General features: G+C 38.0%; 2 protein-coding genes across 2 annotated transcripts; both read left to right on the forward strand.

Moving 5' to 3' along the window:
- The first annotated feature begins 440 nt into the window (after positions 1-440).
- On the forward strand, positions 441-7,845 carry LOC121400709 (E3 ubiquitin-protein ligase TRIM32-like). Its single transcript, XM_041584569.1, has 3 exons — positions 441-706; positions 5,594-6,133; positions 7,483-7,845. Exons 2-3 carry the CDS (start codon positions 5,600-5,602, stop codon positions 7,843-7,845), a joined length of 897 nt encoding a protein of 298 aa, XP_041440503.1. The 5' UTR covers positions 441-706; positions 5,594-5,599.
- Positions 7,846-11,905: 4,060 nt separating this feature from the next.
- Positions 11,906-23,523, forward strand: nipsnap3a.L (nipsnap homolog 3A L homeolog). The gene is made up of 6 exons (NM_001092918.1): positions 11,906-12,147; positions 15,485-15,692; positions 18,323-18,481; positions 19,345-19,494; positions 20,687-20,773; positions 23,265-23,523. Exons 1-6 carry the CDS (start codon positions 12,061-12,063, stop codon positions 23,339-23,341), a joined length of 768 nt encoding a protein of 255 aa, NP_001086387.1. The 5' UTR covers positions 11,906-12,060; the 3' UTR covers positions 23,342-23,523.

The raw sequence follows: 23,523 nt of genomic DNA on the forward strand, positions 1-23,523 counted from the left end.
TCCCAGCTGCTCCCAGTCATGTGACTTGTGCCTGCACTTTAGGAGAGAAATTCTTTCTGGCAGGCTGCTGTTTTTCCTTCTCAATGTAACTGAATGTGTCTCAGTGGGACATGGGTTTTTACTATTGAGTGTTGTTCTTAGATCTACCAGGCAGCTGTTATCTTATGTTAGGGAGCTGCTATCTGGTTACCTTCCCATTGTTCTTTTGTTTGGCTGCTGGGGGGGGAAAGGGAGGGGGTGATATCACTCCAACTTGCAGTACAGCAGTAAAGAGTGATTGAAGTTTATCAGAGCACAAGTCACATGACTTGGGGCAGCTGGGAAATTGACAATATGTCTAGCCCCATGTCAGATTTCAAAATTGAATATAAAAAAATGTGTTTGCTCTTTTGAGAAATGGATTTCAGTGCAGAATTCTGCTGGAGCAGCACTATTAACGGATTCATTTTGAAAAAAATTTTTTCCCATGACAGTATCCCTTTAACATATAAAAGTTAATACCTGCACCGATGTTCTGGATGCCAACAAAGGGTCACAAGTGTTTACCATTAAACAGTCAAATGATATGTAAATATTTCATTGAACATAATGTAGTTACAATAACTATTCATTATTCACTTTAGCTCTTGAAGAACAGCAGTGAACATCTTGGGGTTTACGGGAAGTGGAAAGAAGAAGATTGGTGCCCCCTATAAAACCTATAATTGTAAGTACATAACTGAGCACTCACCTAGAACTGAAGTAACATTTTCCATCCTGCACTGCTTATCTGGCAGACAAAGTTTGGTTATTTTTTTTGCATATTATATATATTATTTTTGACTTAAGGTGGTTGTTTTAACATTTGTAATTTAACTTGCACTTGCAATGATAACAATACAAAAAAATATTTTTTTCAAAGGGCTAAATCCCGACATGGCATGTTTATATTGTTTATAGAAAGTTTCAAATGAAATCAAATGTGTCATAAAGGAATATTAATTATTTGCTCTGCAGGTTTACCATATGCTGGTGGTCATTGTAGAATGTTTGCTATTACCTTAAGTGAAGGAAATAATTATTGTGTTTGTACTAGCTTGACCTAAGGTGAGCAGATGCTATTTATTGCCAGTTTACTTACGGAAACCATCTGCCTGTGCCTTTCCCCATTTTCCCTTGATAAACTCCCATGCCTTTCCCATTTTCCCTTGCCTTTCTTCATTTTATCCTGTTGAACTTCCATGCCTTTCCCCACTTTCCCTTTTAGCTTTTTATTCAGCAGCGCTCCAGTTTGAAAATTCAGCAATGGGGTTGCTGTGGTCCAAATTACCCTAGCAACCATGCACTGATATGAATAAGAGACTGGAATATGAATAAGAGAGGCCTGAATAGAAATATGAGTAATAAAAAGTAGCAATAACAATACATTTGTAGCCTTACAAAGCATTTAGTGACCCCCATTTGAAAGCTGGAAAGAGTGAGGAGAAGAAGAAGGAAAATAGTTCAAAAACTATAAAAAATAAATAATGAAGACCAGCTGAAAAGTTGCTTAGAATTGGCCATTCTATAACAAACTAAAAGTTAACTTGAAGGCGAATCACTCCTTTAAAACCATTTTCTGCCTCTTTCCTTATGCTGAGGTCAAATTAATATAAACCTCCTCAGCATTCAGCTGAAAAAAAAGTTTTATTTCCTTTTCTACCATTAATATCCTGCCCTTGGTTGTACCTAAAGGCACATGTGATATAATTATATAGTTGTTTTTACTGATAAATGATTAAAATTTTTTTACTAAGGTATCTTTTCCTTTATAGACATGGGTCTTTTTTGATTCTCAGTCCAGACATGGCAACCAATTAGATGATTGCTTTCATTGTTCAACTGGCTGAAAAAAGTTAATCACTGATTGGTTGTATAGGTTACTGCCCAGGAGCAAATTTGCCCAGTGTATATAAATGAGCCCCAGTGTATTCTGGTGATCATTCTGAATCTTTGTCAGTTCTCCATGCTATGGTTACTTCCCATGGGGCAAACTGGTCTGACTGTGGATGAACCTTTATGTCCACAAACAAGAAAACAAACTAGAGAGAGACCACTGTTTTTTCACAAGTTTCCTCAGCTTCACCTGATTAGTGCTTGACTTCTTAAAAAAAATTATTCAAAATCCGATTTAACACATTAGTCAAGCTCAATGAACTTTAGTTATACTATATAAATTATTTGTTTCCTTCAGTCTTTGAATTCAGAATTATAGCAAGCAAGCAGGAGCCATTTTGTGGACACTGTTATTAAGGCAAGCATTATATATTTAGGGGGTTATTTACTAAGCTCCGAATACCCGAAAATGCCCGAAATCCGAAAAATTTGTGATTTTTGTGTTATAATTGGCTTTTAAAATTTTTTTTTCGGAATTTATTAAACCCCAATGGCTAAAAAGCCAGAATATAAAAACCTTTTCCCGCAAATTACCTTTGCGGGAAATTTTTTTCGGAGTTTTCACCTGAAAGCTCGGAAAACATTGTGAAACCCCCGACACAACCAAAAATCAATGGGACTGTTCCCATTGACTTTTATGCAACCTCGACAGGTTTGAGATGCCGTGTTTTTATATTCGGGCTTTTTAGCACTCAGGGTTTAATAAATTCGGAAAAATTTATTTTTTTTCAAAGCCTATTATAACACAAAAATCACAAATTTTTCGGATTTCGGGTATTTTCGAGTATTCGGAGCTTAGTAAATAACCCTCAGCATCTCAAACCTGTCGAGGTTGCATAAAAATCAATGGGAACAGTCCCATTGATTTTTGGTTGTGTCTGGGGTTTCGGGCAATTTCACGAAGAAATCGTGAAAATCTGAGCTTTTCCCGCAAAGGTAATTTTCAGGAAAATCTAATAATAAATAAGCGTTAAAAACCCGAGCGGCTTAAATCTGAGTTTTTAGCAGCCAATATTGAGATAAATTCGGACCTTGATAAATAACCCCCTTAGTGTCTTTTTCGGGAAGTAAAGCTTTCCTAAAGCTTCATTATTCTCCACCTATGAAGGATATAAAGCAACAAAGAATATACTTAAGCACTACACCATTTTCCTGGTTGATTCTATTGAAGATTAAAGAGTAAATGAAGCAGTGTAGCACTCTTTGTAAGAAAGCACCAGACAGTAAACCAGCAGACAATAATAAAACTATAGTGTTCTTTAACAACCTAATCCATCATTGTAGCAACTGGCCCCACCTTCAGTTTACTATTTGTTCATGAAAATCTTTCCATTCATTGAACTCTATTTGTTTTAATAATGTTGACCTTGCAAGCAGTGAATACATATATTATCAGTTTCTAGGGAACTTTGCCTTGACAGTAGTTCAAACAAGCTCTGTTCTGTCATTAGGGAGCATTTACATTTGGCTGAAATATACATGAGCTTAGCAGCCTGGATATCCCTAATGTATGCCAGCACCCAGCTGCACTGCTCTGTGTGGTTGAACTCCATGGTGACTGCAATGGGATAAGAGAGACAGTTCTCAGGTAAACCTACCTTATTGTACACCATCTTCAAGCCATCTTACAACCATACAACTGCATCTTAAGGCTTTTTTTGCATTGATACAAATATTACATTTACCAACATAGGTAAGTAAAATATTAAAGCAAATTCTGGAGAAATACATTTTAATTATATAAGAAACGTGTTATGTAGACATAGATCCTGTTAGCTTTTGATGTTTAATATTTTATTCAGCTTTGGATTCTGCTTTCTTAGCCAGCGTACACTAGAGTATTGCAGAGACAGACATTCGTCATCACCAGTTCAGTTTTATAAATGAATATGTTTCTGGGCTGAGATAGTCCTCTTCCCAAAGAGAAAGGGATTATTTCACTTATAATTCAGTATTTTTCATACATTCATAATAGCACGAATTATACCAAGACCATAGCCCACTGGTAAAGAGGGTGCAATACCTTGGATATTTGTCTTTCACAATCATTTTGTGTAGAATGGCATCTGAATCATGCAGGTGTTGCTTTGTAAGGCATAACTTTGATATCAAGTAATGGCTGAACTATGAGCAAATCTGCCACTCAGAAATTACAATCAAGAGTTTAGTTCTAGAGAAATAATAAGTGCACAATAGATCTTCTATATACAGTATATTGGCGTATAGGCAGCCATCAACAGTTGTTTTATCTGGTTATATGCTTTCAGAAAAAGCCAGCACTCCATAGTGGAACTGCTTTCAGACAGGCTCTTGTTTCTCTTCATTCAATGTAACTGAAGGAAGAGTAAAAGTCATATGACTGAGGGCACCTGGGAAACTGACATGTTTAGCCCCATGTCAGACTTCAAAATGAAATATAAAAAAAAGTGTTTGCTCTTTTAATAAAATGGATTTCAGTGCTAAAGTCTATTGGAGCAGAACTTTTAACTGATTCATTTTGTTTAAAAAAACAGTAGTTAGGGATGCTTACAGAGGCTATGTACCTGTGTTATTGCATTCAAAATTGCGCATGCAACAGTGTACAATGGTATAAAAAGGTAAAGCAGGACCAATACAGACAAAGCTGTCACAAATTTTTTAAAAAAAATATCTTTTAATTGTTGAGATTAACTTGATCTGATTTGTAGCTTATCCTTATGTTTTTTTTCCTTTCCTGCTTTCTTGGAGGAAGCTTCAGTTTGCTCACACCATGCTAGATTCTTACTATTTACAGGAACTGGATGATGAGGAGGTACCTGCATGATGTCATTTCATTGTGTGTTTGTGTTTTACTGGTTCATAAAAGGCCATTAAAGACACAGTAAACAATCATTTCAGTTTTAGTCTAAAGACTAAGAGAAACTTTTACTTCACTGCAGTAGTGAAACTTCAGTTCATGCATTCTTTTAAAAGTTCATGCACTATAAAACCGAATTTTTTCTCTGTACAGCACCGTGTATTTGAGCATAAGGCAATCTTGTGCATATATAGAAGCTTGCCAGTGGGATGATGCCCCACTGGGGTTGCACCATGAGTTATTTCAGTATATATTTTAAAACAGATCATCTTTCTGAGGTTTTGGAGGCCTATGTATTTTACTGGGGGATAAATACATTACTTGTCCTTTAAGTTTTTGGTTTTTCCATGTGTGTATAAGGTCCTAGTCTTCTGTGATTATTTTAGCTAAGAATAAAGAAATACTGGGAGCTTTTCTTGTAAAACTGAGTGAGATAGTTACACTACGAGAATAAGAGTGGTAAGTGGGACAGTATTTTACACAGTACACAGTCCCAGTGTTGACTGCATAATAATAAAAAAATAGCAAATTACATTTCTTTTTGAGTACTATTGTTTTATCAAATGCCTAGAAAAAAAGACAAGACAGTATACAGATGCATCAGACGTGTAATGCTTAATTTTAATAAAAACCATTACAGCCTAACATTATTTGTGGATTGATGTCCATGAGTTTGATCAGTTACTATCAACATCAGTTAAATCAAATACAGGTCCAAACTGCTCTACACTATAGAAATAGAAATAGCATTTACTAGTGAGGATAATACTTGCTGCTGGTACACTTAAAATAACTAATATATATACTTTTTTGTCTGTCTTTTTTTTCTTCAAATCTTTCCAGAAAGCAATGCATGAATTTAACGAGGACTGGAAGCTTTCAGGAATACAACGAATATATTACAACACTCTAGTCACAGCATTTGGAGGGTTTGGCTCAGAAAATGGAAAATGTATTTGGCCAACTGGTGTGTGCAACACATTTGAAGGTGATCTTGCAATTAAAGATAGTGGCAATAATCAAATCCATATTTATACCCTTCATGGACTGCATAAACAAACATTTACTTATGGCTCAGAATCAACAAAATGCTTTGGTGATATAGCCTGCACCCAGGAAGGACTTTTTCTGGTGTCTGATGGTTCCAAAGGTATTAAAGTGTTCTCTAAAGAAGGCAATATGATCCACCTTCTAAAGTCACCTAAAACTGACTGGAAACATTCATATGGACTAGCGGTATTAAATTCCAACAGTCTAGGAGTTACAGATTGGACAGATGGTGGTAAAGTGCATATAGTTTCAGTAGATTGGAGAATGAATGCTATTCTGAGGACCAATGTTGTTGACGGACTCCGTAGACCCGAGTATATTGCAGCTACTGAGGTATTAAATGTAAACATACAGAAGCTTAACATTCTTATTTGTTTATTAATTATAGTATGTTGTCCTGTATTCTAAATGTTACAATAATCTTAGTCAGTGAAGAGTTTCACACATGAGTAAATTGCATAAGAAAGGATTTAGATTCCAGGCAGAAATGTGTCACATAAATGTGTGGGTTTCTGAGTAATTTAACAAGGAAATGTGGGAGTACATCATTTATTGTAAATTGTACCATAGGTGAAAGTTTGGAGCCTTAAGCAATAAAAAATTGCTGTGCGTGGAGCACTTGCACCCATGAGATTTGTGCAGTCTACCCTTTGCACTGAATCTGGTACAAGGTTCAAAGAACAGCACTGTGGGTGCCATACATTCGGTTCTTAGAGCCTGCCATATTCAAGCTGTAAGTACAAGGCCCCACTTCACCTTTACCCCTGTGGGTGATGCACAAAATAGGGGACATCCAAAGGGAGGTTCATATATAGTCCTTGCAATGCAGACAGCACTTTATTTATGGGAAAGGTGCTGGTCTTTGTGTGCTTTTCTTGAGTGCAAAGACCCACACCTATGGGCATTAGGCAAATAAAGGGGGCAAAGTGCAAAAACATGGTGATATGACAAAGGGGCATACTATTGGTCAATTTGGCTACATATAACAGCAGCCATGTACCTGTTGTTACTGAACTAGATAGGCTTTGTTTACACAACAATCAAATTTGCCAAAGCTCATATAACTTTAAAGAAAATAATTTTTACAGGTACTGAAAAGAAATACGTTGCTTGCAAAGGACAGTCTTATGCACATTGATGAGCAGAATTGTAATTTGACAGATCCACTTGCACTACAAATTCAAACTTTCATTTATAGCCATGAACCTTTACAGGCTCTTAATATTTTTAATCTCTTATATGTGAAAGGGGACAATAAAATAGGTCACCAGGTATTTAGAGTTAAACCTAGGACACATTTGTTGGCATGGATCTTTCACAACATTGTGGAACATTTTATTAGACCACACCTCCTGTTTTAATCATGCCCCACTGAAGGTCACAGTTATAGACTTTTTTTCTTCTATCTCAATGCAGTTTGCTTTTACATATTTTACCTGAGCAGCTTCCACGTAATACAATTGTATGCATATTATTTGCTCTGTTGGATAAATATTATGAAAGGCTTTGTACAAAAAAAGCTTTGGACATACACCATTTAATCCTTATTCATATAAGCCTTCGTTTCTAATACATATGAAGTAAATAAAAAAAGCCATATAAAAGTTTTAGGAGCAGCTGGACTGTTTGCTGCTTCTTTTTGTTATACCCTTGGGTTTTGAAACTACAAATGTCTTTTGTAGGATGAAGATTTGCTGGTTACAGAGGGGCAGCTCTTTGGAAAGCACAAAGGTGGATGTATTAAGATAATAGACAGTGAACGAACACTTAAGAAGATAGTTGGACCTACATATGGCAAACAGAAGCACTTCATCAACCCATCGGGAGTGTGCGTGGATACCAATGGGAACTTCTTTGTAGCAGATAAGGGAAATAACAGTGTCACTTTGTTTAGCCGTGATGCTTCCCTGTGTGCTCAGGTAGTTTCTCAGGACCTAGAGGGACCAAGTGGCATTGCAATAACAAAGAGCGGCCTTCTGGTTGTGACTGACTGTTACCACCACTGTGTAAAAATGTATAAATATAAACAGAGCTTACATTTTTAGAATGACAACTGAGGTACTCAGAGATTAAATCATGCCTATAATAAATATATGACAGTACAAGAAAAATAGTTTTGTTCTTTCATTTACATTTGATTGAATGTTGATATCTGACAAAAGGCCTCTGTCTTTTATTATCAGCCATTTTAGCTTTAGAACGACTCACTAATGGTACTATCTGCAGCCTTATTAGCAGGTAAATGAATACCAGAGCCATACCAATTAGTATTGGTGCCCAAGTCTGCCCGCTTACCATCCACTATCCATCTAGTGGTCGGCACATCCCATCCATTTCTGACTTCAATAATACACACATTATCACTCCCACAACAAATGCGCCCCTTCCCATCCTTACTCCACCTGAATTATGTGCATCATCTGCCTACCCCCAAGACCCTGCTCTGAATGCTACATCAAACCTTGTTTATACCTTCATTTAAAGTATATTTCATGCTGTTAAGATATACTAAACTTTAAACATGGGACATTATAATTAATGAGTACTTTATATAAAAAATAGCTTTATTAGCAGCAGAATTACCTTAAGTGACCCTGGGATCCAATGAAATATTTTCCATTTTATTTTTATTGCCAGAACATCCTAAATCACCATATAATGCTTTTATATATCATAAACCTGAATGTACAAAGGAACTGTCGCTACTTGTAAATGTAAATGTCTTTGAGATGGAATAATTGGGTGTATGCATTAGAAAAACATATGGAAATGAGTAAACTTACTTATTATGCCTGAACAAATTTGACTTCTACATATTCCAAATCCATGCAAACATTTTGGAAAAAAATGAATTGCTTATCACTAACAAGAAGCCCTCTAGTGCAACCACTTGAGACTACAGCCTCTGAAAGTGATACTTAAATTCCTGATGAAGGGAAAATGAATTGCATTTATACAGTAACTAGAGATTCATTTTGTAATTCAAAAAGGATAAGAGATGTTAACCTAATTGGCCATCTTAAAAGAATCAGTAATTAAAAAGGGGCATGGAGCAAATGGAAAAGTGTGGTAATCTATTCATATAAGATTAAAAAAGAATGCAAAATACAGGCAACAACATGCTCAGTTGTTTTTTTATTCCTGCAGTACCCCCTCCTTTCCTGCACCATCACTGTTGACTACATGCTTCTCATAACATTGTGTGAGCAGTTGTTAGCTTAGGTGATTTAGATGTGGGTTACTTGGTTTGGCTACTGGAAGTTTATTTATGTTCCAGTGGGGGTCCTTCTATAGCGCTTCCCATCCACAACTGAGAGACATAGCATCACTTGTCACTGTGCAGCAGTAGTTGGCAGATCTCAAATGTGTTCTAATAACCAGACATCAGTAGGTATCAATACCTGTCTGCTGTTTGATTGGTTGCTATGGGCTCCATTACTAAATGTGGCCATACACGCACCTATATTATTCGGTGCGTGTATGGTGGGGGAGTCGAGCAGACTGATATCGGCAGAAGACTTGGGTATCGGTCGGCTCATCGATTAGCCCAGGTGGAAAATTTTGATCAGGCGCCTTTGAAGGCACCCAAAAATCCCCCATTTTTAGTGCTGGAATGCTACTGTATATCTGACAATTCAGCTTTACGTGTGTGTATTGAAACAAACAATTTTTCTTGGAAAGATCATAATTGTAGCGTCAACTTAAGGGTAAACTTTGCTCCTTTTATTGCATTATCAATATTAAAGTTACTAGATTGCAAAGATAAAAAGTATAGAATAGAAATATAAAAGTATAGAATAGGGTTAGTGCTTTTCTGCACTAGCATGTTCCCACATAGTGTAGTAGGCTAATTCAGTGCACCCTTTTTTTCTAGGCCCTAGGATCCTGAGCTCAGGATCTTCTACTCATTAAAGGAGAAGGTAAGGCTTCGTGCACTTGGGGGTGCCAAATGTAATGCACCCCCAAGAGATTGTATTGACTTACCTGAAACCCCAGGCCAGCTCTCCTATCAGCAGAAAACTGCACCAGCCGGAGTTATACCAGTGAGCACCACGGAGCGATCCTCTTCCCTTCACATCACAAGCATGTGCAGTAGAACAAAAAGCCGAACGTTAACTAAAAAGTCGCCTATTTCGTTCAACTGTGCATGCGTTTGCCCCGGGAAATTTGAAGAAAGAAGAAGACGGAAGTGGATTGCTCTGTGGTGCTCACTAGTATAACTCCGAGCCTGTGCAGTTTTCTGTTGTTAGGGGCACCACCTGGGGTTTCAGGTAAGTAAATACAATCACTTGGGGGTGCCTAACATTTTTTATGGTTTTTCAGTTATTTAGCTTTTTTGTTCAGCAACCAGCAGTTATCTGGTTGCTAGGGTCTTATTTACCCTAGTAACCAGGCAGTGGCTTGAACGAGGGATGGAAAGATGAATAGGAGAGGGCTTGTGTAGAAAGCTAAGTAAGAAAAAGTATCAATAACAATAAAATTGTAGCAATCCAGGGAAACATTTATTGGCTGCTGGGGTCAATGAGTCCCAATAGAAAGCTGGAAAGAGGCAGAAGAGGAAGGCAAATAATATAAAAACTACAAAAAAAATTAAATTATGAAAAGCAAATGCAAAGTTGTTAGGAACAGGCCATTCTATAATATGCTAAAAAGTTAACTTAAATGTGAACCATTCCTTTAAAAATCTTGTTTGATAATCAGAATATGCTGCGTCTGCATCCATCAGCCGTGTCGGATCAATTCGACATTTCTATTACTTACCTTATTTCTGTCGCATCCAACGTGACGCCAGTGCATCGGATCGTGTCCATGTTGTCCTACCCTTACTCTTTGGTCTCCTGCACTGAACAGCCAGAAAAAGATACAAAGTTTCGAACTTCATTGGCTTTTGGCAGAGAGCCCAGAACAGAAACTTAGATACTTTTGTAACAATTTAAGATAAGCGGGTCTCTTGGGAGAACTTATACTCACAGTTTAAAGGGCAATTCACCATCATTAGCAAAACTGCAATAACACATAAAAACCACAGAAATGTGTTCAAACTTTCATAACCTGCCAAATTGTGTAAAATGGACATGGTAATTAGGGGGTGTGGCCACACAATGGGCATGGCCAATAGATGTCACCGCAATTCGCATGCCAAATGTTTTTGTCCTTCTTTCTGTTTCCAAAATGGTGGGAGGCATGCCTAAAGCCTTCACATGTACAAATCAGTCATTCACACAGCACAGGCAAAATACCATCCATGCTCTGTTTTCTTAAATGTTACAGGATAATTATCAGCTGTCCCAGGCCAGGACTGTCAATCTGAGGGTTCTGGCAAATACCAGAGGGGCTGCTGTGAGGTGTCATAAAAAGTCACACCTTAGTGCATACCTCCCAACATTTTGGAAGTAAAAAGAGGGACAAAAATTATTTTTCCGCACGTAGCGCAGCAATTTTTTTGACCACACCCCTTTCTGTGGCCACATCCTAATTACCATGTTTGTTTTACAAAATTTGGCGGGTTATGAAAGTTTGAAAATAGTTTTCCTTATCTAAACTGTGTTTTTGTGTCTCAAACTTGTTACAAAGTATCTTATTTGCACCTGTGGCTGTTCTGGGCTCTCTGCTAAAAGCCAATTAAGTGAGAAACTTTGTTTCTTTTTCTGGCTGTTCAGTGCATAGAAAAGAGGGACTTTCCAGTACAAATGAGGGACTGCGGGTTGAGCTGTCAAAAGAGGGACTGTCCCTCCGAAAAAGGGACAGTTGGGAGGTATGCCTTAGTGGGCTGGTGGAGGGCTGTTAGTGTTCTGTTTGGGCCTCTGTGTACCTGAAATGGCAGGGCCTATTTTGATTCTCAGCAAAGACCTGAGCTGCCCTGTAATCCAATGCATGTGGAACTACAAGACGTCCACTTCTGCTTTGCTTAGTTTAGTTATAAGCATTCCAGCAACCAGGAAACGCATGCTTTATAGAGAGAAGCTTTGGAAAATGGTACAGTCTGTACTCCCCCCTCAGCTGAAGCGCGTGTGGTACAGGCAGGGGGCGTTGCTGTCTGCGCAGGGTCCGGAAAGAACTTGTCTGTATTCACGTCAGGCATGAATGCGAGGAGAGGGGGGCAGTGATTTACAGTAGTTCCCTGAGAAAGTAACGGTGCAGGGCATTAGCCTTACCAAGCACGCTGGATCCGTGGCTGCCCCTGCATAGCACTCTCCTGCCATTACTCCTTACTATAAGCAGACACAGAAGTTTGGTTGCGGATCAGCAGTGTCACCATGATGTGCACTTTACGCTCCTTCTTTGCCAGAGGGAAATTGGCATCAACAGCTGCTGCTGCCTGGCGGAATCCGGCTGCTTTGGCTCAGGTGACCCTACTGCACTGGGCAAATATAAACTTGTAGATAGTCTGTAAAATCAGCGAGACAGACAGAAATAACAGCCAGGAGGGGGGCACTTGTTGTGTCTTCCAGTCTCTATGGTATAAGTGTGGCCCTGCAGTGTAATCCTTACAATTACATGTACGGTATGAGTGGCAGACAAAAGACAGCAGGACAGTTAGGATATGTATCAGTAACACTGCCTCCCTGTAGCTTTCTCTCGAATTATAATTGCCATTTGTGTTAATACCCCCTGCCTTCATTGCTGTGTAGATCCTATGCAGGCAGAAAGTGCCTCTACTGTAAATAGGTGATTATATAACTGGCCTGGTTAATTATAACAATCTGTGAGCTGACTCCTTTGCTTGACCTTCTGTCAATCTGTCACCATATCACTGTGGAATTAGCAGATGATCAGTTTATATTAGCCTGCCTGCAGTACATTGACATATACGGGATTATAACTGAATGATGTTGTTGGAAGCAATGATTTCATTTGTACTTTTATTTGGGGCCCTTTTCTTTGTCTATTTGTATTCAGTGCTACAGGACCACCCTGTCTCACTAACCCCAGGGATGCTGAACTACCTCTCCCAAGCAGGCCTGGACTGGGATTCAAAATAGGCCCTGGAATTTCAAGTACACAGAGGCCCAAACAGCCCCCACCAGGCATATATGGCATCCTACAGCAGCCCCTCTGGCATTTGCCAAAACCCACAGATTGCCAGTCCGGGCCTGCTCCCAAGCTGTCCTGCAAGTGCCAGTGGGTGTCTGGTTGGGTGAGTTGTAGTTCAGCCACAGACACAGTTGCACTTTCCTGTCTACTATCATATATTCCCTTGTAATTCATGCTTGTGTGTATGTTTACCTTCAGACTTCTACCAATAGTGACCCATTACATGGCGTGCCCAGGCCAAATGTCAGAAAATCAGAAGGCCAAACTGCATTGGCCATCACACGTATGTTTTTCTTTAAAAGGGTTGTTCACCTTTTAACTTTTATTATGATGTAGAGAGTGATCTACAATTATTTTCATTATTATTATTTGTGGTTTTTGAGTTATTTACCTTTTTATTCAGTTTGCATCTTCAGCAACCTGGTTGCTTGGGTCCAAATGACCCTAGCAACCATGCACTGGTTTCCACGAGAGACAGAAATATGAATAGTCGAGGGACCAAATAGTAAGATGAGTAATAAAAAGTAGCAGTAACAATAAATGTGTAGCCTTACAGAGCATTTGTTTTTTTAGATCAGGTCATTGACCCCTATTTGAAAGCTGGGAAGAATCAGAAGAAGAAGGCCAATTGAAAAGTTGCTCAGAATTAGCCATATCTATAACATACTAAAAGTTAATTCAAAGGTGAACCATCCCTTTAAGTAATAAACTCCAGGCCTAGAGTCTGTAGTGAAAGTCATAGGAGAGACTTTTTTTTAGTGAACTGATAATATGAGTATTGGAGTAAAAAGAAGATAGGGCAGTCTATTTCAGAAAAAATGTTTTTACAATTTTCCTTTCATATATGACATTTTCTAATATTTTCAGTAGCAACTGCTAAACGGCCTCAGGAAAACCAAGGTAAGCTTTGGATGCCTTTAATAAACGGCTACCCTCATGTAGTCTTCATTCCTACCTACTGGGACTTGCAATGTCCTACCCCTGAGGACACATGTAGAAGGCAGTATATGTTTAGGTGCTTGTTCATTACAAGGATTGTTATTTAAGTTTGGTTAAAATAAATGGTTTATCTTTATCCAGGAGAAGGCTTACAAAACTCCACTAAGAAACCAGTACATTAAGAGGGCTGTTTACACAGCCGTGTAAGAGGATTCGAAGTCAAAAACAATTTAAATGTTGTGACAGCATAGATCATCCATTATAAAGTGCTACTAGCATTACAGGTACATTCCTCTCTCAAATTCTTTATCAGATAGCGGAGCTTTTAGTGTATTAGAACAAAGGAGACAGTCTATTGGGTTGTCAATATCTTGCATAGAGTTTGCTCCTACTACCATCTGAGTATAATGTCTGCCTTTCAGATAGGAAAATGTATCCAAAGACACTCCAATATATTTGTCTTTTGATTCTGATAGCGAATGAAAAGTTTCAGGAGCGCGCATTAAAGGACAAGGAAAGTTAAACTAAAGAAGTAGGCTAGAAATGTAATACATTATGTTTTGAGCGTCTGTGCCAGCCACAGACAACCAAAGCCCTTTAGCAGGGAAGATCTGTGTCTCCAAAGATGCCCCAGTAGCTCCCCATCTTCTTTTCTGTTTATTCACTGCACATGCTCTGTGCTGCTGTCAGTTACTGAGCTTAGGGACCCACTCACAATATACAGTACACATAGAATAAGAATATAAATGTAACAGTATTAGGCTGATTAGTAATTAATACAGATAATTACTACATAGCAGCACAGAAACCAGTGCAACTAGCATCAGAATTTAATAATCAGCCCTGTAGCTTCAGTTTATATTACAGACAAACCTCATTTTCTGCTTGATCATTTGCAAAAACCCCTAAGCTCAGCTTCTCAACAGCTGCTCAGAGCCCACTGAGCATGGTGACCCCCTGTGACAAGATGGTGACCCCCTGTGACAAGTTTTAAGTGCTGGATCATTGCTGCTATTGACAAGCTGAAACTTTAGGCTGGTGCAATAAGTTCAATATATAAAACATTGCATTTTTAATCCATATTCATTTTTAAGGATTAGTTCTCCTTTAAGGGGGTTATTTATCAAAGGTAGATTTTTAGAGGTTTGTGGAGTTTTTATATACCTCGAATTAACTCACAAACTCAATTTTTTTTCTAATTTAAGAAAAAACTCGAATCACTGAACTTGAGTTGAACAATCCGAAAACTCTGAGTTTTCAACTGAAAAAAACTCGAATTGCTCAAATTAATCGAGTTTTCGAGTGAAACCCACCGAAAAAAATCTCGGACATCATGAAGGCTAATAGCATATTCAAACGATTAAAGGTACCTTTGCCATTAACTTCTACATGACTTAGACAGGTTTTAGCTGGAGTGTTTTCGGATTCATGCTTTTTCCAGCTTCAGGGTATAATAAATCTCAAATTATTCAAATTTTTTACAAAAAAACTAAAAATCTGAGTTGTTTTTTAAAGACCCTGAAAAAGTCGATATTTTTTTTTGTACCTTAAAATGTGAGTTTTGGACCTCAATAAGCTTGCATTTTTCAGGAAAACACAATTTGACCTTTGCTCAATAACCCCCTTAGTGGCTTCTGTATCGTTTAAAGGAGAAAGGAGTTTGTGCAGTTTGTTGTTGACTTTTATTATTTGCCCCGTTTTGTTTTTCAGATGCAAGCTATGTATGCAACGGGACAACGTCAGGAAGACACGACTTTTTATGAATTTCGCACTTATTCTGTAAAACCTGCAATGATGAGTGATTTCATGAAACTCACAAGTGAAAACATTCACATGCGCACAGCACACTCTGAATTGGTCGGCTACTGGTCGCTAGAGTTTGGAGGCCTAAATAAGGTTTTCCATATCTGGAAATACGGTACAGAATTTTCTATTATTTTTTTGTAAAGAGAATTCTGCTATACAGTAAAGCTCCACTAGGTCACTGTTAAATGCAGATGTCCTGATACAACTGTCGGAATTTGCCTTTCCTAGAATGAGGGACCTGCTGCCTACCCTGAACTCTTGCCTCTTATGGGCAAGTTATTGCCTCTTCTGATTGCTGGCCACTTTATACATATGTGTCTCTAAGGCTGGCCAATTTATACTTTGCTTTTCTTTGTCTTTATTCCGTTTATTAAATTATTCTGTTTCACTCAGTAACTTTAGATTTAGTTTACATCAAGCCCTTAGTAACATATAGACTTAGTAACAAATAGACAGTAACTTTGGATTTAGTTTACATCAAGCCCTTAGTAACATATAGACTTAGTAACATATAGACAGTAACTTTGGATTTAGTTTACATCAAGCCCTTAGTAACATATAGACTATGTAGACTACCAACAAGCCCTACACCAGTGGTATATTCTGACAATAACACAACAACAGGCTGTTTTTGTTTTTTAAATGGTTATTGGGCAGGGAGCAGTGTGAATGGTGTATATTGTTTGTTTCAATAAATGTCAGCACTGTATAAATAAAGGATAATACTTTTGAAAAGTCAGCTCTTGTGACTTTACATAAGAGTGTTATAGTTCAAAAGATTATTTCATGGCTGATGAGAAAAGCTTATCTCCTAATTCAATTTCAGAGTTTCCAATAGAGGCAGATGCAATTCTACTAAAATTAAATTTCCCCCATAAGTAATCCCTATATGAACTATAAAATAATGAGTTGTCATGGAATTAAATCTGGCCCAATATACGATGCATTGGTCTCTGTGTATGTGGCCTGCTTTACACATCACAGTGGCATTTAAAAAGTGCAAAGTTAATTAAAGGTAACGTAGCAGTGATTTTTTTATTGCTGTTGTATCAATGTTGTATATTGTTATTTGTTTTTACCCAGAATCCCTATATTCACCAAGTTTTTAATCCTAGCTTTTTAGTTGGTCTGTATTTTGACTTAACGTCACAACCTTGCCAGACTTCTGCTTCTGCTGATGATATTCACAATGATTTTATTATAAGCAATTTAACCAAAAATCTGTAAGGGAATGTCCACACCAAAACTTTTTCGGCTAGTGAATATAAAACCAATAAAATAAAAATGTAATTATTAGCTACTTTCCAGTATAAATGAATTCATTTTTTCCAATGATTCAAAAGTTATTTGCGATTGAAAGCTATTTTTATTTAACTTTTCTGTTCTCTGCACGTGACTCTTTGACTCTGGAAACAATGTAGCTGAAGCCAGTTCTCCTCCAGCGCTGTAAATCAACTGGATTCTGCTACATTGTTTCAGGAGTCAAACCCCCAAGTTCATAGAATCTCATTTTCAAAATAACGTGAGCCTCGAGAAAGCATGTGAGCAGATGGCAGCCACTGAAGTCAGTTTAGGTCCTGATATAAGGGTTATCCCCTATGCAGTCATTTATCAGTCTTTAATATTCTCTTGTGTTATTTGTTCCATCTCATGCCTTTAAACCAGGACACACCTTAAATTCACATCCTACATGCCTAGCTTACAGAAAGCTCAGAATTATGGGAAGGCTGTCTCCCACAAACTCCATTTTAATCAAATAACTTAAAATATTAAAAATTATTTCCTTTTTCTCTGTAATAATAAGCCTTGTACCTTGTATTGATCCCAACTATGATATAATGAATCCTTATTGGAGACAAAACAAATGTATTTAATGTTTAAAAGATTATTTAGTAGACTTAAAGTATGGTGATCCAAATTCAGGATCCCAGGTCCCAAGCAATCTGGATAATAGAGCCCATACTTGTAGTACATATACATAAAAGCAGGGGGGCGGAAGCCGTAGCTGGTGGTCTATATACTACATTTTTTATTAGAAAGAAAAGTTAACTCTTACGATAATAAATGGGTACTCAGACTCTACAGCCACACAAGGTATCAGTTAATTGTAATGAAAGAGAGAAAGAAAGAAAAGAACCTTGTTTTGTAACTGTATCAAATACTACACCTCTGTAATTCAACCACTTCTCTCCAATTAATATAGTTTCAATTCGTTGTATAGTTTAGAAAAGGATACCCTTAATTGTTGCAGTAGTCTGAATTGAAACTATGTTGGTAATCTTTAAAATAAACTGATAACACCAGATTAGCAAATTACAATGTTGCTTATTATTACAGTCTGGTGAATTTAACTCTATATACTACAGGCATGCGTTTATAATCTATAATACTGGTTTATAAAACACACAGTGATTTTTGTTGTTTGTTGTTGGAATTATTTGGGTTTTATATCATGTATTTTTATTTACTAGATAATGCATGATATACAACAAGCAGTAATTTATCACAACTGTCTGACATTCTTGAGGATGACACTTTTTTAACCTAGTACCCTATATTCAATACTACAGTCACCAAACTAGGCCCGACTCACTTGGCCATGTAAGTATAAATCAACGTGACTTTCTAAGTCCCCCTTCGATGTGGTGGCCAAGGATATTTGGTGTTTGCGGAACACAGCTTCCATCCCTGTAAGTAAATTAGATCTAGTTTGCTAGTTGCATCTTGTTTTCTCCTTCACAGACAGCTTTGCTCATAGAACAGAAGTTAGAGCGAAGCTTGTGCAAGACAGAGACTGGCTGGACAAATATTTATTAAAAATGTTACCCATGCTGGACAAGCAGGACAATGAAGTTGCTTACTTGGTACCTTGGTGCAAATTACAGATGCCAGAAACAGAAGGTATGTGTAACTTTTCCTTTACTTACTGTCCACATGCTCTAAAAATCAGCTGGGAAGCAGTGTATCTGATAATGCAAAATTAGTGAAGTCCTATGATTGGACAGTTGCTATTGGCTGGCACTAAGCCGTATGCACCATAACACTGGGTTATTTTGTGCTTTTTACTTTTGCGGAAGATCCATAGCAACAAAACATACTAGGGCTCATTTATCAACACTGGGCAAATTTGCCCATGGGCAGTTACCCATAGCAACCAATCAGTGAATAGCTTTATAAAGCCAGCTGCAAGCACAACAATGAATGCAGCAGTTTGATTGGTTGCTATGGGTTACTGCCCATGGGCAAATTTGCCCAGTGTTGATAAATGACCCCCAATGTCTGTATTTGCTATTGTAGTACATGGGTCCAATGTTAGTTATGTAGCTGATATTATTCTAGATGAGTTAGGTCAGCCCCCTGGTTTTACACCTGTTAAACTACAAATAACAACAGGGGGCCCACAAAGCTGAATTTCTCGGGACAGAGAATGCAGTGTTGAGCCATACAGCAGACCCCGTGACTGTTCGGGCCCCCAGGGGTCATGGTGTCTTTTGTATGGTAGTTACTCTACTGCAAAGTATGGCAGTTACTCTACTGCAATGTATGCTAGTTACTCTGGTCAGGTGACCAATGGATTCTGCCAGTGGATTGGTTGCAATGGTGCAAACATTGTTACTTGTATTACATTACTCTGATTAGGTATGGTATCCGGCTTAATGACACAGGTATGTTGATAACTTTAAGCTGTAGATGGAAAATAATGACGGTGGCAACTTAACATACATATGATGAGAGCCATGTTTGTATGCCTTTTTTTTCCACAGGGGTCTACGAGATGGTCAGCTTTCAGTTTAAGCCTGGAGGGCCAGCAGTTTGGGGTCATGCCTTCAGAGCAGCAATTTCAACTCACGTTAACACTGGATACACTAAACTTGTTGGTGTGTTCAACACAGAGTATGGATTACTTAACCAAGGTAACACCCGATGTGCAGCAAATATGAAATGTGTGTGTGTCTTTTTTTAGGGATGCACCGAATCCAGGATTCGGTTCGGGATTTGGCCAGGATTCGGCCTTTTTCAGCAATATTCTGAGGAATCCTTCTGCCCGGCCGAACCGAATCCTAATTTGCATATGCATTTTTTCCCCTCCCCACCCATAATTTGCATATGCAAATTAGGGGTCGGATTCGGCTTGGTATTCGGCTGAATCTTTCACAAAGGATTCGGGCGAATCCAAAATAGTGGATTCAGTGCATCCCTAGTCTTTTTCAGACTAATAACATATAATGTATATGTGTTGAAGCATATATGGGAAGTGAAAGCAGACAAGAGTTACTTGTACACTTTATTTAGTATTATGGCACGTACCCATGTGCATTTGGATCGTTGCTTAAGATGTTTAATTAGGTGTAATTTAGAGAAGGGGACTTTCATTCATATGATGTTGAGTTGCAGCAAGATTATGCAATACTAGAGAGAAATTGTGAGCACAATATTGCAGATTACACTCCATGGAACCCCCAAAATGTGTATTCCAGCTTTGTTTCCAGGCCTCAAAGTTCATTACCACCAGTCTATTTTTCTTCATAAGTCTCTTTTGCTGGCAAAGTGGCTAATCACACACAATTGGAGGAACCTAGCTCCCCTAACATACTTGAACTAGCAAGAGGTGATGCAAGGTGTCTGTAGAATAGAACAATTAGTGTACATAAAAAGAGGAGTCCCCACCAAATTCCTCAAAATCTTGGGCCCCTCACTGGTTAAGTAGCTCCTTAACACACTGCAAAGTAATGTGGTGCAAGAATAGTTTGTAACGTTCATGATCATCATTTCACTTTACAGTTTATTATGTACATCGTTACTGCATCTGTTACACAGAATGATCAGGACCTGGGGTTTTCTGGATAAGGCATCTTTGCATAATTTGGATAACATCTAAAAAATCAAACATTAAATAAACCCAATAGGCTGGTTTTGCTTCCAATAAGGATTAATTATATCTTCGTTGGGATCAAGTACAAGCTACTGCTTTATTATTACAGAGAAACAGAAAATGGCAGATGACCTTTCTGGAATGCTGAGCTTTCGAGAGAATGAGTTACTTTTTACCAGAGAACCAATTTCATACATCCTACATATGTTATATTGTTATGCTTTGTTTGGCAGTGCATGTGCTGTGGTGGAATAAGAATGCTGACAGTCGGGCGTCTGGCAGACATAGAGCACATGAAGATGCTAGAGTGGTAGCAGCAGGTAAGAAAAAATCACTTCTCTTTTTCAAAGGGAGGGAACTTTTTTTCTGGGTGACTTGTGGGCATATTTAGTGTACACTTCAGCATGTAGTGAGCTTTCTGTGTGCCACATATTTCTATTAGGGTTTAGATTATTTACATCAGGAAAAAATACTGCAGAAATACTGACAAAGAAACAAAGCTGAGCCAGGTGTAGTAACCTATCAAGGTCTAAGAAAAGTGACTTTGCATCTCATCTCTGTTAACTCAAAAATGAGAGGCTCCTCCTTTGTATGCATAGTTATATGAGAGAGAAAATAAAATTGATTGTTTAGTGACAGGCTCAGAAATATAGGATTGATTCCTCTTGCATTTCTATTTCTGTACAACATCAGACACAGCTAACGGAAAAAGAGGAAAACTTTCTTTTATGTTTCTTTTCACACAGATTAAGTACATGTGCCCTTAGGCTGACCAGCTTAGTGAGGAGTCCTAGTGATTAAATATAATGCCATTTTGCATTTAGGTTGCGTGCCACCAGTCTTTAGATATCATGACTTGAGCATGTAAGATCTGCTTGCAGCTGGTGTTAGAGCAGCCATCTTGAAAATGAAGATGATACAGGCATATGTAGCCACTTGTTCTAGGTAGGTCAGGTAAAGGCTTGAAGTAGCCAACCACAGCTGGGAGTTGGAAGCTGAGGTACGGGGACATAAGTTGTATCTTCAGTGATAAAAATGCAAATACAATGATATGCAATCAGAAGCAATAATAAAAGGAAAGGAAAAAAACCAATAAAGGAAAAAAAAGAAAACACAGGCAAATAAATAAAACATCATACAAAAATGTTTTGTGTATTCTAACTTAACATATTGTCTCTATTAATCAGGATATCTGATATTAATCAGTTTTCATGATATATATCTAATGTTTAACATTATCTTGTTTAAGATAGCTGAACTTGTTCTAAGGTTCGAATCATATGATTTTTTTTTTCTGGGTTTTTCCGCGAAAAGCCCAAATTTTTCATATTTTTGCCCCGAAAAGCCCAAATTTTTCCGATTCCCCCCCCCCCGAAAAGTCAGATTTTCTGGCTAAATCCAGTGCAGACGACAGAAAGCTTCAAAATAGTATAGGGACCTCTGCCATTGACTTATATACAACCTCTGCAGGTCTGAGATTGTGGATTTTCGGGTTTGGTCTTTTCGCTGCATCTAGCTTTAATAAATCTTGAAAAATTATAGTTTAAAAAAAAAAAAAAAAAAATCGAATTTTGCCCCAAAGAAAATAGATTTAGTAAATAGACCCCTAAGAGTTGTTAAACAATTTATTAAGATGGAAATGGTTTAATAGTATGCCACTAGATGGAGCTGTAATACAGAGTATTAGCCAAAGAGGAACTGCAGTGGGGCCTAACTGGGACAGAATGTAAAATATGCCAGATAAAATATCTTACAGTATCCTCTGTTGGCCAACAATTGCAGAATCCCAGTTGGCTGACCCACTGTTTCTGCACTATGTATATTCCTTTCAAGAAAATGTGCTGCAGTGAATATTGTTACACACCGTTGTCGAATATGTATACATAGGGGTATAGGATAGACTCAAGGGATCCCCAACCTTTTGAACCCGTGAGCAACATTCAGAAGTAAAAGGAGTTGGGGAGCAACACAAGCATAAAAAATGTTCTTCGGGTTCCAAACAAGTGCTGTGATTGGCTATTTAGTAGCCCCTATGTGGATTGTCAGCCTACATTGAGGCTCTGTTTGGCAGTGCACCTGGTTTTTATACAACCATAACTTGCCTCCAAGCCTGGAATTCAAAAATAAGCTCCTGCTTTGAGGCCACTGGGAGCAACATCCAAGGTGTTGGAGAGCAACATGTTGCTCCTGAGCTACTGGTTGGGGATCACTGGGATAGAGGTATCCTCCTATACTTAAAAGGGTTGTTCACCTTTCATTTAACTTTTAGTATGATGTAGCGAATGCTATGCTGAGACAATTTGCAATCGGTTTTCTTTTTTTATTGTTTGCGGTTTTAAATGATTTAGCTTTATGTGCAGCAGCTGTCCAGTTTAGAATTTCAAAAACTGTCTCATTGCTAGGATTCCATTTAACTTAGCAACCAGGCAGTGGTTTGACTGAGAGGCTGGAATATAATTAGGAAAGGCCTTTATAGAAATATAACTAATAAAAATAATAAAATTGTAGCCTCATAGCTGCTGGGGTCAATGACCTCCATTTGAAAGTTGGAAAGGCAAATGATTCAAAAACTATGGAAAATGAAGACCAACTGAAATAGGTGCCTCTATATCATTCTAAAAGTTAATGCAAAGGCCAACCACCCCTTTAAATATTGACGCATGCAAAAAGTCTATACAGGGTTCATTTATGCCGCCACAGCCTCATTGCTCCCTTTCTTTATAACTAAGTATGGTTGCAGCAGTGAACTTTCCCTTGTAACGTTACTGACAAACGATTCATACAGATTAAATCTGCTGTTTTGTTTTTCAGTGAGAGAAAGTTCAAGATTCCTGGAGTCTCAGAGGAACCTGCTCTTGCTCCCAACCAAGTTTTCACCCATGAAATAATATCCATGCAGTTATCCTGCACATCCTCGGGTTGCGGTGTTATCTACACCTTCGTCCATGAACGGATCACAAGATGCTAATAATTTGCTTTATGTAGGTCACGTGTGAACATCGGGTTTGTTCAAATCTCAAAACATTCTATTAATAATGTATTTGTTTCAAATAAAGCTCTAAAAATCTTA

This window comes from Xenopus laevis, chromosome 1L, assembly GCF_017654675.1.
Source record: "Xenopus laevis strain J_2021 chromosome 1L, Xenopus_laevis_v10.1, whole genome shotgun sequence".
Taxonomy (NCBI): domain Eukaryota; kingdom Metazoa; phylum Chordata; class Amphibia; order Anura; family Pipidae; genus Xenopus; species Xenopus laevis.